Source organism: Cetorhinus maximus, chromosome 7 (assembly GCF_964194155.1).
Source record: "Cetorhinus maximus chromosome 7, sCetMax3.hap1.1, whole genome shotgun sequence".
In the NCBI taxonomy this organism is placed as follows: domain Eukaryota; kingdom Metazoa; phylum Chordata; class Chondrichthyes; order Lamniformes; family Cetorhinidae; genus Cetorhinus; species Cetorhinus maximus.
This window is the reverse complement of record NC_135885.1, coordinates 144452247-144469891: the sequence shown is the minus strand read 5'-3', so window position 1 is coordinate 144469891 and position 17645 is coordinate 144452247. Positions and strand designations below refer to the sequence as shown.

General features: G+C 43.6%; 1 protein-coding gene across 2 annotated transcripts in view; it reads left to right on the top strand.

Annotated features, from left to right (window-relative positions):
- fgf14 (fibroblast growth factor 14) overlaps nt 1-17645 on the top strand; it is a 537893-nt gene that overhangs the window by 512029 nt on the left and 8219 nt on the right. For both annotated transcript variants that reach the window (XM_078546063.1, XM_078546064.1), the window contains exon 4: nt 17198-17396. In XM_078546063.1, the coding sequence (XP_078402189.1) occupies nt 17198-17396 (199 nt within the window). The remainder of the gene's footprint in view (nt 1-17197; nt 17397-17645) is intronic.

Sequence of the window (17645 nt, the reverse complement as noted above, 5' to 3'; positions counted from 1 at the left end):
AGAAGGACAAGGGCAGCAGATACATGGGAACACCACCACCTGCAAATTCCCCTCCAAGACACTCATCATCCTGACTTCGAAATATATCGGCCGTTCCTTCATTGTCGCTGGGTCAAAATCCTGGAACTCCCTCCCTAACAGCACTGTGGGTGTTTCTACACCACATGGACTGCAGCGGTTCAACAGGGCGGCTCACTACCTCCTTCTCGGGGTAATTAGGAATGGGAAACAAATGTCAGCCTTAAACATCACTCACACCCCACAAATGAATAAACCTCCTCATCAGCGATGTCAAGCTGACAAGTCTGTGCTTCCATGGTCCCTTCCTTTCTCCCTCAAATAATGGAATAATGTTTCTAATTTCCAGCACTCCTCCTCACCCTCCTTCCCAGTCCTAGAAGAGTGTCCATTTTGAGGCTGTGGAGAAGTAGGGGTCCCTGCTTAGCACAAAACTATACTAAACCTTTATAAAACACCTAATCTAACAACACCGCTGGTTCAAGATCATTACAGTGACTGCATCCTTTCAAGAAGAAAGCCTACCATCGCCTTCTGTGCTCAACCAGGAAAGTACAATAAATACATCTTCCCCTGAATATCCAGATCAAAAAAAGGCCCTCTGGCCAGTTTCTCTCTGAAGGAAGAAGAAGGAAGGAAGGCAACTTGCATTTATATAGACCTTTCAAAACCTCAGACACCTCAAAGCACTTGACAGCCAATGAAATACTTTACAAGTGTAATCACTGTTGCAGTGTAGATACCGCAGTAGCCAATTTGCACACAGCAGCAATTTGATAATGACCAGATCATCTGTTTTCAGTGATGTTGATTAAGTGATAAGTATTGGCTCCAGGACACTCAGGTCAACTCCCCAGCTCTTCTTCAAAAGAGTATCCATGGGATCTTTTACATCACCTGAAAGTGACGACACCTCGATTTAACATCCCATCTGAAAGATGGTATTTCTGACAGTGCAGCTCTCCGTACTGCACTGGGTGTGCCAGTCAAGATTCTGTGCTCAAATCTCTGGAGAGGGCTCAAATCCCCCCAAGCGTCTGACTCAAATTGCGGACCATTGACGCTAGGGCTGACACCAATAACTGGGGAATGGAGGTAAAATGTCCAACCACCGCATCAACATCAAATTGGTTAAACAAACTGACCAAAAAATAAAAGCCTAAGTACTTAAAGTGCTGAAGGCAGAAATGCACTTGTGTTACACAATATGAATAGTTAATGCAGTTCTTTGATTGGGGAAAATGCCTAGGGTAATATTTGGGATGTCACTTTCAGTCATGCTTTGGACAGTCGGATTTAATTTTTCACAGAAGTATCAAACTGGATCAAAAGCTGTGATCCTTAGAATGTTACTTTTTTTTAAATCCCTTGCAACAAAGCAGAATTTGACTTAGCTGGTCCAAATTCCAACACAGAATAAGGCCACGAGGTGACAGGATGTGAAAAATGATCGCCGTAGGTGGTGTGTGAATGGAAGAATGCTGACAAAAAAAAAACAAATTGTCATCTGTGCATAACTGAGGGTGGGAGTAAGATTCCAGCGATGCTTCTGAATTCTGTCAAAACAGCCTCTGTGCCTGAAGGTCACACGAAGATTGCAGAGTCTGGGAGTTAATGCGTTGATGACATTTACCGCAGTTGAGAGTGCCTTCAGGATTTTCCTATCCAATGTGCTTGCAGATCACAGCCAGGAGCTTCTAGTGGAAGCTCATCAGGGAAATTAAGTTACTTCCCCACCAGGAAGGAGTGAAAATAGGAGGATGAATCACCCTGGAATTCTCTCATCCACCTCCCGGCTGTCTGTTAGCAGTGCTGCATTGGCACTCTGCTGAAGGTCTCTTAGCCAGGAAATGATACATATCACTGGAGGGGGGGAAAGACAAGGAGAGAAAATAACTAAAATGTAAAATTTTTTAAAAAAAGCTTTGCGCCCACAATACCAGTGGACTGTACAGCATTAGGCTTACATTCCTTACTAACATCTCAATGTTGAAATACCAGAGACACAGTTGCATAACAGTTGTTATTATGATTTTCCCTCAAGTTGACAGGCTGCGTAAACACATATGAGACTTAGAAATATTTCGAAGTGCAATTTGATAGTAACTTTCGCAAAGGGGTCTGGAAAGGTGATTGTAAAGAAAAGGAACGTTGCAGGGCTCTGTGCAAAGAGCAGGGGGAATGGGACTCATTGGATAACACTTTTTTGAAGAGCCAGCACAGGAACGATGGGCCAACTGGCCTCCTTTTGTGTTGTTCGATTCTATAAGTATTAGAGTACAATTCACCTGTGTACCTTATAAACGTTCGCAGTTAGTAATTTTGTGCTTTAAAATGAGGGAAAATATTCCAGTGTCTGCCCCTAGTGCACACTGACGATGCACATCAGGAAATGAACATTAGCAGGAGGCAAAGGGAATGCCACTTTCCAATACGCAGTTCAGCCACTGGGGCAAGAGGAATTTTCCCCCTCCACCTTTCTTCCATAGAACCATAGAACCACAGAACACTACAGCACAGAAAACAGGCCATTCGGCCCTTCTAGTCTATGCCGAAATATTATTCCGCTAGTCCCATTGACCTGCACCGGGTCCATAACCCTCCAGACCTCTCCCATCCATGTATCTATCTAATTTATTCTTAAAACTTAAGAGTGAGCCCGCATTTACCACGGCAGATGGTAGCTCGTTCCACACTCTCACCACTCTCTGAGTGAAGAAGTTCCCCCTAATGTTCCCCCTAAACCTTTCCACTTTCACCCTAAAGCCATGTCCTCTCGTGTTTATTTCTCCTAATCTAAGTGGAAAGAGCCTACTCGCATTTACTCTGTCTATACCCCTCACAATTTTGTAAACTTTCTTCCATCCCGCAACACTTGCTCTCCATGTCATCATACAGACCCACGTTTTCTCTTTTGTCAAGTCCTTTTTCATGAGCAATGGACAAGCCGTGTGAAAGCTCATTCGTGCAAAACTCTATTCACACTTCACACAACTTTCGCAAATTGAAAATGATGCTAAGTCACCAAAAGGGGGCAAAAAAATAGAAAGGGTTTAGTGCGAGGGGAATTAAATACAAAAGTAGAGAGGTTTTGTTTCAGTTGTACAGGGCATTGGTGAGACCACATCTGGAGTACTGTGTACAGTACTGATCACCTTATTTAAATAAAGATGTAAATGCGTTAGAAGCAGTTCAGAGAGGCTAATACCAGGAATGGGCGGGTTGGTCTTATGAGGAAAGGATGGACAGGCTAGGCTTGTATCCACTGGAGTTTAGAAAAGAGGCGACTTGATTGAAACATATAAGATGGATGGATGTGGAGATGATGTTTCCTCTTGTGGGAGAATCTAAAACTAGGGGTCACAGTTTAAAAATAAGGGATCACCCATTTAAGACAGAGATGCGGAGAAATTTTTTCTCTCAGTAAGCCATGAGTCTTTGGAACTCTGTGCCTCAAAAGGCAGTGGAGGCAGAGTCGTTAAATATTTTTAAGGTAGAGGTGGATAGATTCTTGATTAACAAGGGGGTGAAAGGTTATCAGGGGTAGGCAGAAATGTGGGGTTGAGGTTACAATCATATCAGCTATGATCTGATTGAATAGTGGAGCAGGCTCGAGGGGCTAAGTGGCCTATTCCTGTTCCTAATTCGTACATTCATATGTATGCATGAAGTCGGATAAGTGAGTCAAGCAGATCTTCCAAATGAGACATTAAACCGAGACCCTGTCTGCTCGCTCAGCTGTATAGATATGATCCCACGGTACTATTCTGAAGAAGACATCACTGCAGGAGTTCCTCAGAGTAGTGCGCAAGGCCGAACCATCTTCAGCTGCTTCATCAATGACCTTCCCTCCATCATAAGGTCAGAAGTGGGGATGTTCACTGATGATTGTATAATGTTCAGCATCATTCACAGCTCCTCAGATACTGAAGCAGTCCATGTCCAAATGCAGCAAGACCTGGACAATATTCAGCATTGGGCTGATGTTGTAGGGTGGCCGAGTTGTACTATTAATGGTAGAGTTGATCTGCAGACACTTCTTGGGTGGAAACATTAAGTTTATTTACAATATACTCAGCAGCAACTACACGTGTGCTTTCAACTCCAACTCTATCTCTACGCTGTCTGCTCAGGTAGCCCGTGCCACTCTCCTATTGGTTACTACAGATCATGTGATCTTGCCTAACAAGTATTATTCTTAAAAGTACATTACACACTAAATAAAACCAAAATTAGTACATTCCTCCCCCTTTAACTCGGCTATACATATTATATTTACAAGTACATATTTTTCAAGACAACATAATATTTACACTGGGTAAGGAATTTACAAGTCCAGTCTTTCAGGTGATTTCCTGGTACGTGTGGAATGTGGCAGCTCCACAACTTCAGATTCTTTGTCAGGAACTTCCTTTTCCGGAGTTCCGGAGGTGCTTCGGTGGGCACTTGCATTTCTGTATCCTCAACTCTTACAGGAACGTCAGACATGTCAATATTCTCAACAGGAAACGCAGACCTGGTCATGATCACTGGTGGAACCAAATCTTGATGATTTGTCTCTCTCTTCCTTAAATGGTCACATGTTTACGGATGATCCGACCTTCCACCTCCGCGTGGTAAGATAGAGGTCCAGTCACCGCACTTATTTCATCCGGTAACCACTTTGGTCCTTTCCCGAAACTTTTCACGTAAATCACCTCTCCCACGGTAAATTTGCCCTCGCGACTATGCCGGTCGTGTCTAGTTTTATGATTTCCCTGATTCCTTTCCACCTTCCCCTCTAAATTGTGCATTATTAAGCTCAATCTCGTCCTGAGACGCGTTTCAACAATAACTCCACAGGTGTGACACCTGTTGTGTGTGAGGGGTGGTCCTGTAATGAAAAAGAAAGCGTGCTGGCTTGGTTGCTAAGGAATCGCCAGTTAGTTTTTCATGCCAGTCTTGAACTGCCCGTTTGGCCAGTCCGTTTGAGGAGGGGTGGGTACGGTGCAGTTTTCACTTGAGTGATACCGTTGAGGCTGATAAACCGCTGAAACTCAGCACTCGTAAATGCCGTGCTGTTATCGGAAATGACTACTTCTGGTAGTCCGTGAATGGCAAAACTCTGACGTAGTTTCTCAATTGTAGCAGCCGACATTGGTGACTCCACCTCAAATACATCCAACCATTTTGAATGGGCATCGACAATGAGTAGAAACATTGTTCCCAGGAAAGGTCCAACATAGTCAATGTGTAACCTCACCCAGGGTCTACCTGGTCACTCCCATGGGTGTAATGGAGCTGTCACTGGCAACCTTTGCAGTTGCTCACATTGCACACAGTGCTTTACTAAACTCTCTATTTCACCATCCATCCCAGGCTGCCAGAGATGGCTGCTTGCCAAGGCCTTCATTCAGGAAATTCCTGGATGTGCTCTGTGTAGTTCAATTAAAAGTAGCTCCCTTCCCTTTGGAGGAACTAAAACTGGTGCTCCCCACAATAAGATGCCATCCTGGCTGGTTATTTCATATCTTCTGTTGAAGTACGGTTTCATTTTGTCAGATACGGGCTCCTGTGACCAACCATGTAGCACTTGTTCTCATACTTGAGATAGGACTGGTTCCCGACTTGTCCAGTCTCTGATCTGTCGAGCACATACTGGTGAGGATTCTAAGAAATTTAACAGTAAAACAAGTTCCCGTGGGACTGGGACATGCTCATCATTTTCTTGTAAAGGCAAACGACTAAGGGCATCAGCGTTTGCGATTTGTTAGCCAGGCCCATGTACGAAAGTGTATTCATACGCTGCCAGAATTAAGGCCCTGTTAGTATTTCTGTATCTTCTTTCTACATGCCGCCTTCTTCCTAGCACAGAGTTTAATCTCGGCCTTCTTTTTGACTTCACTATTGGCCAGACGTCTCTCGGGTGCAAGCTCAACTTGTCTGAGCTCAGTGGCTGAGTCTCCCAAAATTTCATCATCTGTCTGCTTCTTGGAAAATTCTGTGACTTTTGCTTCCAAAGCCTCTTTGGCTTCATTTAGCTGATTCTTCAGCTCTTCCGTCTCTTCTTTGTATTTGTTTGCTGCCTCCTGGAAAATTGAACATTGTTGTGTCTTCCCTGCCGACTTATCCTTCAGTTTGTTCAGAGAGGTGCTGAATTCTTTCTGTTTCTCTTCACACTTTCCCAGAGGTACAAACTTTGACCTGAGGGAATCTTGTCGTGTGTGAAGGTCTTTCAACAGGTTTTCTTTTTCCCTTCGAAGGTTGCTCACCTCGTCTCGAACCCTGTCATCAAGCAGGGTCTCTTCGAGTTCCTTCTCCTGTTTTTCCAGGTTTTGGTTTAAGACATACATTTCTTCAGGTTATTGAGTCCTTGCACACTCCTTTTTCAAAACAGGAATGCTTCCAGCTTCCTTTTGGAATCTCAACCAATCAAGGTTGATTTCCCTTAGCCAATTTTGTGCTAGGAAGCTTGGTCCTCTGCCTCTCAATGCCAACACTGGTAGCTTTGCTGATTGGCTTCTATAATGGACAGTTACTCTGCTTATGCCTTTTACTTGAATGTCTTCATCCGTATATGTTTTTAGCTTGGCATCTGTTTCTTCTAAACTTAATTGATGTTCACCATTATTTAAATATCCAAACATATGTTTCCCAACTACTGTGGTGGAAGCTCCCACATCCACTTCCATTCTAACAGATTTGCCATTTAAGACCATAATACGTAGGAGAAGAAGTGGGCCATTCGGCCCATCGAGTCTGCTCCCCCATTCAGTGAGATCATGGCTGATCTGATAATCCTCAACTCCACTTTCCTACCTTTTCCCCATAACCCTTGATTCCCTTACTGATTAAAAATCTGTCTATCTCAGCCTTGACTATATTTAACGACCCAGCCTCTACAGCCCTCTGCGAGAAAGAATTCCACAGATTCACTACCCTCTGAGAGAAGAAATGCCTCCTCATCTCTGTTTTAAATGGGCGACCCCTTACTCTGAGACTATGCCCTCTGGTCCTAGACTCTCCCACAAGGGGAAACAACCTCTCAGCATCTACCCTGTCAAGCCCCCTAAGAATCTTATATTTTTAAATAAGGTCGCCTCTCATTCTTCTAAACTCCAATGAGTACAGGCCCAACCGACTCAATCTCCCCTCATAAGAAAATCCCTCCATCCCCGGGGTCAACCTAGTGAACCTTCTCTGGACAGCCTCCAATGCCAGTATATCTTTCCTTAGATAAGGGGACAAAAACTGTTCACAGTATTCTAGGCATTGTCTAACTAGTGCCTACCATTCCATTTGCCTTCCCTATTATCTGCTGAACTTGTATGTTAGCTTTTTGTGATTCATGCACGAGGACCCCCAAATCCCTCTGTGCTGCAGCTTTCTGCAGCCTTTCTCCATTTAAATAATAATCAGCTCCCTCTACTCTTCCTGCTAAAGTGCATAACCTCACACTTTCCCACATTATATTCCATCTGCCGCATTTTTGCCCACTCACTTAACCTGTCTACTTTCATTTACTTTCACTGTGACAAATATAGGTTCTGTCTTTCCAACTTTCAGATTAAACAACGAGTAAATGTCAGAATTTGTTATTTCAGGCTCTTCTACATTGTAGATTTCATTGGTCTTCTTTTGTTCACAAGCCTGCTTGAATCTTTCCTTGCATGGCCTCATTATATTTCCATTTCTGTGACAATAGTAGCATTCGGCTTTTTTAAACTGCCAATCGCGAAAAGATGTTTGTTTCCGCCTCTATTAAAATTGCTCTTTGATTTCACTGATGAGTTATTTTTCTTTATTCCTTGGCTGGCGGGGATTGTTTCCTGCTTCCCGGGGGAGTCTCGCTTTCTTGCGCCTCTTTCGGCTGAGGATTCCCACCCAATGTGGAGGACGGCGCCATTTTGCGCACCCTGTTTTGGTTTTGAGTCTCTTACTGCGCTTTCCATGGCCAGCGCTATCTCTAGCACCTTCTTGAAATCCAAATTTACGTCGGACAATAATCTTTTCTGAATAGTGTCCTCTTTCACACCACACACTAAACGCTCTATGAGCATGTCTTCCAGAGTCGAACCGAGCTCACAATGTTCCATTAGCTGCTTCAAGTTTGTCACCTAGCATGAAATTGTCTCACCCGGGGCTCTCTTTCATGAATTAAACCTGAACCTCTGCATCGTGACTGAGGGCTTGGGTTGAAAGTGACCCTTCATGAGGTCCACAAATTCATCAAAATTCTTCAAATCTGGAGCACCTGGTGCCATCAAACTTCGAATCAGGCTGTAGGTTTTGCTCCCACAAGTACTCAGGAGTATCGCTCGCCTTTTCTCTTACCCCGTAATCTCATTCGCTTGAAAAAAGAACATGAGGTGTTCTACTTATTGAGACCAATTGTGTATGGCTAGTTCAAAAAGATCAATTCTCCCAAATTGTGGCATTTTGAGAGAGGATAGCTTCTTCAATTCTAATGGAGCTTGCTACTTACAATCACTGGGCGAAGTACAGTGCCGATTTCTTTTTAACTTGATTTATTCTGTTCAATCCTGGAGTCATAAACGTCTATAGCACAGAAAAAGGCCCTTTGGCTCTTTGAGTCTGCGCCGGTCAAACAAGTACCTAACTATTCTAATCCCGTCTGATCCCATTCTCATTGCCAGTTTGTTGTAGGGTGGCCAAGTTGTGCTATTAATGATAAAATTGACCTGCAGCACAGGGGGATTTGGGGGTCCTCGTGCATGAATCACAAAAAGCTAACATACAAGTTCAGCAGATAATAGGGAAGGCAAATGGAATGGTAGGTTCTTCTTGGGTGGAAACATTAACTTTATTTACAATATACTCAACAGCAACTACACGTGTGCTTTCAACTCCAACTCTATCTCTACACTGACTGCTGAGGTAGCCTGTGCCACTCTCCTATTGGTTACTACAGATCATGTGATCTTGCCAAACAAGTATTATTCCTAAAGGTACATTACACACTAAATAAAGCCATAATTACTACATTCCTCCCTCTTTAGCTCAGCTACACATATTATATTTACAAGTACATATTTTTCAAGACAACATAATATTTACACTGGGTAAGGAATTTACAAGTGGCGAGTAACATTTGCGCTACACAAGTGCCAGGCAATGACCATCTCCAACAAGAGAGAATCTAACCACAACAAAAACAGAAATACCTGGAAAAACTCAGCAGGTCTGGCAGCATCGGCGGAGAAGAACAAAGTTGACGTTTCGAGTCCTCATGACCCTTCAACAGTTCTGTGTTTTTCCAGGTATTTCTGTTTTTGTTTTGGATTTCCAGCATCCGCAGTTTTTTGTTTTTATCTAGAGAATCTAGCCAGCTCTCCTTGACATTCAATGGCATTACCATCACTGAATCCTCTACTATCAACATCTTGAGGGTTACCATTGACCAGAAACTGAACTGGACTAGCCATGAAAAGACTGTGGCTACGAGAATAGGTCAGAGGCTGGGAATTCTAAGGTGAGTGGCACATCACTTGACTTCCCCTAAGCCTGCCCATCATCTACAGGGCACAAGTCAGGAGTGTGATGGATTACTCTCCACTTGCCTGGATATGCTTGGCTCCAACAACACTCAGGACGCTCGGTATCATCCAGGACAAAGCAGCCCACTTATTCAGCACCCTGTCCACCACCATAAACATGAATTCCCTCCACCACCGACGCACAGTGGCAGCAGTGTGCACCATCTACAAGATGCACTGCAGCAACTTACCCAAGTCTCCTTCAACAGCACCTTCCAAACACAAGAAGACAAAAATTAGGAACAGGAGTAGGCCTTTCAGCCCCTCAAGCCTGCCCTGCCGTTGGATAAGACCATGGCTGATCTGATTTTGGCCTCAACTCCGCCTTCCTGCCTGCCCCCCCCCCATAACCCTTGACTCCCTGGTTGATCAAAAATCTAACTCAGCCTTGAACATACGCAATGACTCAGCCTCCATTGCTCTCTGGGGAAGATAATTCCACAGACTAACGACCCTACTGATGGGGGAAAAACTGCATCAAGAAAATTGAGGATCCTGTAGCAAAGATAATGCAATAAGCATGAGGGAATTTAATCTTCATGCAGACTGGACAAATCAAATTGGCAAAAGTAGTTTGGAGGACAAATTCATGAAATATATTTGAGACAATTCCGTACATCTTGAAACCAACCAGGGAACAGATCACTTTAGACATGGGAACACCACCACCTGGAAGTTCCCCTCCAAGCCACACACCATCCTGACTTGGAAATATATCGCCGTTCCTTCACTGTCACTGGGTCAAAATCCTGGAGCTCCATCCCTAGCAGCACTGTGGTCCACATGGACTGCAGCGGTTCAAGAAGGCAGCTCATCGCCATCTTCTTAAGGGCAATTAGGGATGGGCAATAAATGCTGGCCCAGCCAGCGACGCCCACATCCAACGAATGAATAAATAAAAAACAAGAACAGTGGAATTCTCACCAGTGTTTTGGCCAATATTTATTCCTCAGCCAACATCGCAGGTTATCTGTTCAATATCTCATCATTGTTTGTGGGAGCTTGCTGTGCACAAACTAGCTGCTGCATTTCCTATATTACAAAAGCGACTTCACTTCAAAGGGATTTTGTTCTGTTTATTCCTGGTCTGAGCTTACTGATTTTAAGTATAGGAGCAGCTGAGTAAATCAGATGGAAGTTTTTGAGATATTGGCATTCCAGAGATGCAAGGCACCATCCACTGAGCTTGTGGCCTTTCCTACACCTGTCGCCAAACACTGCCCCTTTTGTTCGCAAATTTCTTGCTCCATTAACAGGCAAATGGCATATTCCTGTTCTCTGTGGCATGCTCACAATGTACAAATCCCAAAGGAGTTAAATATGGCAACACATATCTCAGGGGTAAAATAAGACTGGCGACTGAGAGACGCAGGCGATAGGGTAATCCTGGTTCATGTTACTTTTATAGAACCCCGTACCCTTCAAAACTGGAAATTTGAAAGCACCCCATCCACCACCTTAAACATTGCTGCCACTGTGCGTGGTGGGAATCAGTGAGTACCATCTACAACATGCACTGCAGGAACTCGCCAAGGCTCCTTTGACAGCACCTTCCAAATGCATGACCTGTACCACCTAGAAGGGCAAGGGCAGCAGATGCATGGGAACACCACCACCCTGGAAGTTCCGCTCCAAGGGCAATTAGGGACGGGCAATAAATGCTGGCCTAGCCAGCAACAGTCACATTCCATTAACAAATTTTAAAAAGCCACTCACCATCCTGACTTGGAAATATATCATCGTTCCTTCACTGTCATTGGGTCAAAATCCTGGAACCCCCTCCCTAACAGCACTGTGGGTGTACCTACACCATATGGACTGCAGTGGTTCAAGAAGGCAGCTCACAAATTATTGACAACCTCAAGTTTATGGAGGGTAGAATGCCAGTCATGAGTGTGTGAGAATTTAGTGAAACTTTGACCACCCGAAGCAGTAATTCCAATAACTACTGAGCAACCAATGCCTTTCAGTTCTGTGATGCCACCTTTCATGTAAATGCTTGTCATGCAAAGCTTTGTTTAAGAACTGTCCATTCTGCCACATTGAGAATGAGACAGTAACTGCAGAACTCTATCCAAAACATAACCTTAAGAATAATCTATTTACTGCTGAAAAGAGAGAAATGTTGTCAAAGCTTTTTGTCTCGCAATCATCAGGACAAACGCAAGAATGCCAGGTTGCCACACAGACAGAGCACAGACCGTATCAACCAGCCCGCGCTTGCTCAACCCAAAACAAAATGTCTACTGTGAGTTGTGATTCTGTGATTGGGCAGCACTTGCTGAACAATACTGAGTACGCTAATAGCTACACTAACAACCAATTTAAGATAATCAGCCGATCCCATAACGTGGTTCACGCTTTATGCTTGCTAGAAGCAATATACATTCATACACAGAGACCCAGTCTCTGCAAACAAAAGGAATATGTTCAAGCCTTGCACCTTTTTTTTTGAATTTCCCTGGAGCTTGGTGAGCCTATTGTTCCCCATTGCTTTCTCTATGGCAATGTCTCAGCCAATCAGAGTTGACTTGCCAACCAATCAGCACCCATTTCTCCTGTAGTATAAATTGTTGTGATCATTTGAAATTTGGCATTCTTGTGTCTGCCCTGCTGAGTGCAAGACAAAAAGTTTCAAGTTCTGTACTACCAAATGATTGTCACTAACCCATTTTTTAATAATGTTGGTTGAGGGATAAATATCGGCCAAGGGAGATCTTCCCTGCTTTTTGACATAGTGGCCATGGGATACACCACGTCCAATGAGAGGGCAGATGGGGATCCTCAATTTAACCTGTCATCGAAAAGATGGCAGTTCCAACAGTGCAGCACTCCCTCAGTTGTGTACTGGAGTATCTGCTCAGGTTACTTGTTCAAGTCTCTGCACTCAGTCTTGAATCTACAACCTTGATTAAATTAAATATTAATATATATATATATAAAAACAAATTGTGCCTGTGGCAATGACATGGATTCACTTCCTACTCCCTGAAGCGAAAACACAATTTTGCTGCCCGCTGTAGGCACTAAAAGTGGATCCTTTTAAAATACAGCACTATAATTTACAACAGAATTGCTTGGAGTCTGACACCTCACTGACTCTATTTGCATGTTAAGCTCACCATGCTCTGGATGAAAGAAAGCATTTCGATTAACTAATCTTTGATCAAAAAAATTGCCTGTTCTCGCAGCTTAAACATCACTGGTCCATCATTTGAAAGTCGGTTTGATTGAACAGCCACCATTTTCTGGTTCATCATGGTTTACATGTGATTTATAAACTACATACTTAGCAAGACAAAAAGCGTTAATTGCAGTCACATACTGAATTGAAGGAGTTACAGGGTCCAGATATGCAGAAACTGAATTATTATTCACAGAGGAATAGTCCGCACGCTGTTGGCATTAAGTAACACTGATAAGCTGCTAACCAAATAATATCTTCAGGTGTCAGGCATGGCTCAGTGGCTGCACTTTCGTCTCTGATTCAGAAGATTCAAGTCCCTCTCCACAGACTTGAAAACCTAATCCAGGCCAATGCCCCCAGTGAAGTACTGAGGGAGTGCTGCACTGTTGGCAGTGCTGGCTGTCGTTTGAGATGTCAAACCAAGACCTTATCTGCACCCTCAGCTGGGCACAAAAGATTGCACCGCACGGCTTCAGAGGAGAGAAGAGGGGAGGGGCTTCTTCTCAGTCTCCTGGCCAATATTTACCCTTCAGTCAACATCACTAAAAAAAAGACCGGATTTCCTGGACACTATCGCATTGCTACCTGTGGGAGCCTGCTGCCTTTCCTATGTTACAACTGTAACTACACTTCAGAAGTATGTTATTAGCTGCTGTAAAGTGCTTTGAGATGCCCTGAGGTTATGAAAGGCACTACATAAATTCAAGTCTTTTCTTATTTGCCAAAGGATTATAAAATATCAAACCTTTTTATATCAGTAGTCCCATTTAATGTGAGAAGGACTTTATTGTATTATTATAGCAAACTATAACTAACCTAAATTTTGTCTGTGAGATACCCAATATCTTCGTGTCTGTCGTTGTTCCTTTCCTCTCTCATTAATATGCAACTAATCAGTTAATCCTTCAATTCCTATTCTGGCACATTATTGTCGCCTTCTCCATTCTTGCCGTGAAGCTGTTGTTTTTTCTCAGTTTCTCTCTTGTTCTCTGTTGGATCCTTGTTTTGTTTTAGAAAGCCCTAACTTCACTGCCGATTTATTAGCAGAAAAAGAGGATTCCAGAACAGCCTGTATTTATATTGTGCCTTTGGTTAAGTCTTTGGTCATCAGTCCTAATGTCTCCTTATGTGGCTCAGTGTCAAGTTTTATCTGATAAATATTCCTGTGAAGCACCCTGGGATGTTTTGCTACATTAAAAGTGCTGTATGAATGCAAGTTTTTGTTGTAAAACATCGCGAGGCACTTCACAGGTAAGTTAACAGCCAAAATTTGACATTGAGGCCCAGGAAGAGATATCAGGACAGGTGACCTATAGCTTCCTTAAAGTGGACATTTTAAGGAGTGTCTTAAAGTAGAAAATGCTCAAGAGGCCAGAATTGGAGGAGTGCAGAGATCTTGAGTGATTGACCAACTTTGGCTCCCGGTTAAGTGACGCCTCAATTTTAAAATTCTCACCCTTGTTTTCAAACCCCTCCTTGGCCTTGCTCCCTCCCTATCTGCTGTTGTACGAACCCATCTGTTTCACTAATGTCCTTCAGGGAAGGAAATCTCCCATCCTTACCCTGCCTCCCCTTCCCTTCTTCAAAATAATGCCGTGTGATCTTTTGTGTCCACCTGCGAGCGCAGGTGAGGGGTCTTGGTTTGTGACTCCGGACCCACAGCAATGTGGTTGGACTCTTAACTGCCCTTTGAAATGGCCTAACAAGCCACTCAGTTGTATCAAGCCACCACAATGGACTGCAGCGGTTCAATAAGGCAGCTCACCACCACTTTCTCAAGGGCAGTTACGGATGGGCAATAAATGCTGGCCTTGCCAGCGACGCCCACATCCCATAAGTGAATGAGAAAAGATAAGTATGCTCAATAAGGATTAGAAAGGAACCACAAATCAAAATAAATTCTGGGTGGAATCTTCCCATTGCGCCTCCCAGTGGGAATCGCTCCCACTTACACGCACCAGCCACCAAACTTAGATTTTAGATTCTGAAGATTCTGCCCTCTGTTCCTAAATGTAAGCTAATCTTAATATTTTTTACCAGGAAATTATTCTTGAGCAGTTAACTAGCTGAATCATTTATTCCGCACCCCACCTGTTGCAAGTTAATTGAGATCATCGGAATTTAAAATCAAATGTTTTGTTTGGCTCTCAGGTTCGGTGAAGGTGTACATTAAGGACGTAATCTAAATTCGCACTCTCAGCCAGGTAACGCACTCAGTTTTCACAATGAGAAAAATGAATGTGATGGTCGGCAACCATTCCCCACAATGGATTCCTGTCCCTTGCAAATAGCATTAATGTCATAAAAAAACAATGCCTTCCAAGGCAAAGCTTTTACAGAATAGAGTTTTACCAACACCTCGTCCTCCCAGAACATTCTGCTGCACGAGGCTCAGATGTAGAAGAGTGTTGAGTTGTCGACCCTCGGGTCAGCAAAGCTCGAGCTGTTCTACAAACAGAGAATAAAACCAATGAGGTTGCCTGTTGTGGCGGGACTTCTTAATAAGTATGCAAAACGTGTGCTGAGCACAAACTGCAATTAGAAGATAAAGCTATTATCTTTTAATGCAAATTGTGGATGAGCTGCTCGTGTCAGTTTCTGCTGGGGTGGGTGGGGGAGGGGAGTTGGGGGGGGACAGATAAATCAATGCACCGAGGGAGGAAAATGGAGAGAAGGGAAATGAAATGGGTCTCCAATGGTACTTTTTGTGGACCAAGGTGTTACTGATATTATTGGTGATATTAGCGAATGGCTTAATCTGTCTCTATGACATTTTTCGATCTTTTGTTTTTAATGTCAGTGTTAACTCATTTAAAATAAGAAGGTTAAAGCCTCTGTTGTAGACGTTGTGCAAAGGAAGAAAATGCAGTACTTTTATTGGAACATCTGGCATCAACGCAGTGGGCTGAGTGACCTGCTCCTGTACTTTAAATTTCAGAGAATGTAAGACTTACATTTCTGTAGCACCTTTCAAGATCTCAGGATGTTTGACACCACTTTGTAACACCCTACCAGCCATGACTAAGTTGGTAGCACTCAGGTCCAGAAACTCATGGGTTCGAGACCCATTCTGGAGACTTGAGAACAAAAAGCTAGGTTGACACCCCCAGTGCAGTACTGAGAGAGTTCTGTGCTGTCCGAGGTGCTGTTTAACATCAGTTGGATGTTAAAGTGAGGCCCCGGCAGCTCTCTTAGGTGGGCATAAAGATCCCCCTGGTGCTATTTCGAAGAATAGCAGATTAGTCCTCCCCGGTGTCCTGACCAATATTTATCTCTCAACCAACATCACTAAAACTAATTAACTGAGCATTATCACGTTGCTGTTTGTGGGAGCTTGCTGTGTACAAATTGGTTGCCATGTCTCCTACATTACAACAGTGACTGCACTTGAGACTTCTTCTATTGGATGTGAAGCGCTTTGGGATGCCCTGAGGCCGCGAAAGGTCTTTCTCATCAGCGTAGATTTTGTGCTAAACGTCTCTAGAGTACAACAACCTCCTGACTCAGAGGCGAGAGTGCTACCCGCTGAGCCACAGTTGCATTGGGCACAGAAGTGATCGGTGGCACCAAACCTGAATTTCAGAAACGTGATGGCTGCTGTAGCAAGGGAAGGCGAGAAATCCCACGTTATCGACGTCCTGGGGAAGAATGAGCTCAGTAAAAAATTGTATTCAGCTCAACTTGGTGAGGAGGAGAAGATAAGAGCTAAAGAATGAAGTTTGGCAGCAGCTGCAGCAAAATGCAGGATAGTGAGTTTAAAAGAACAGACAGGACCCCGGGCTTTAAGGCATAGAGTACAAAAGAAAGGAAGCTCTGGGTGAACCTTTATAAAACACTGGCACAGCTTCAACTGGAGCATTGTGTCCAGTTCTCGACATCGTGCTTCAAGAAGGATGTGAAAGCTTTGGAAAGGGCGTAAAAAAAGAATGGTTCTGGGGATGGCAGACTTCAGTTCCATTGGAGAAGCTGGGATTGTTCCCTTAGGGAAGAGAAGGCTGAGAGGAGAGTTGATAGAGGTGTTCAAGTCATGAGGGGTCTGGACAGAGTGGATAGGGAGAAGCTGTTCCCATTGGCAGAAACCAGAGGACACCGATTTATGGTGATTAGCAGAAGACTCAAATATAAAGAAAAAACGTTTTTTTACGCAGTGAGTGGCTAGGATTTGGAATGCACGTCCTGAAAGTGTGGTGGAGGCAGAGTGAATCTTGGCTTTCAAAAGGGAATTGGATAAACACCTGAAGAGAAAAAAATTGCAAGGCTACAGGGAAAGGCTGGGAGGACAGGACTAACTGAGTTGATCTTGTAGTGAGCTGGCACAGATATGACAGGTTGAATGGCCTCTTTCTGTGTTGTAACCATTGTATGATTCTATGATAAGTATGTCTATTTTTAAGATATAGATTGCCATCCAACTCAAACATTTGGTTAAAACCATTCTGATGTTGTTGTTCCACAGGAACTTTTTACACCTGAATGCAAGTTTAAGGAATCAGTATATGAGAACTACTATGTGATCTATTCATCAATGCTCTACAGACAGCAGGAATCTGGTAGAGCTTGGTATCTGGGTTTCAACAAGGATGGCCAAATCATGAAGGGAAATCGTGTGAAGAAAACCAAACCAGCATCTCATTTCCTGCCCAAACCATTGGAAGGTAAATCACTCACACGTCATCAGTCACACTGCCCAGTTGGTGTCTCAATTATTTGATGTCTCTTACCAAATCCATTCATTTTTCATTGCTGTTTAGGTTGCAGGCAGTAAAATAATGGTAGGACAGTTATGAAGCCCACGAGTTATCTAGGGAGGACTGGTTTGAAGCTTATATCCTACACACACCCCCAACTCCCTATTGCTGGGAATAGCACTCCTTTAAATACAAGTAGTTGAATGTGTGTTACAG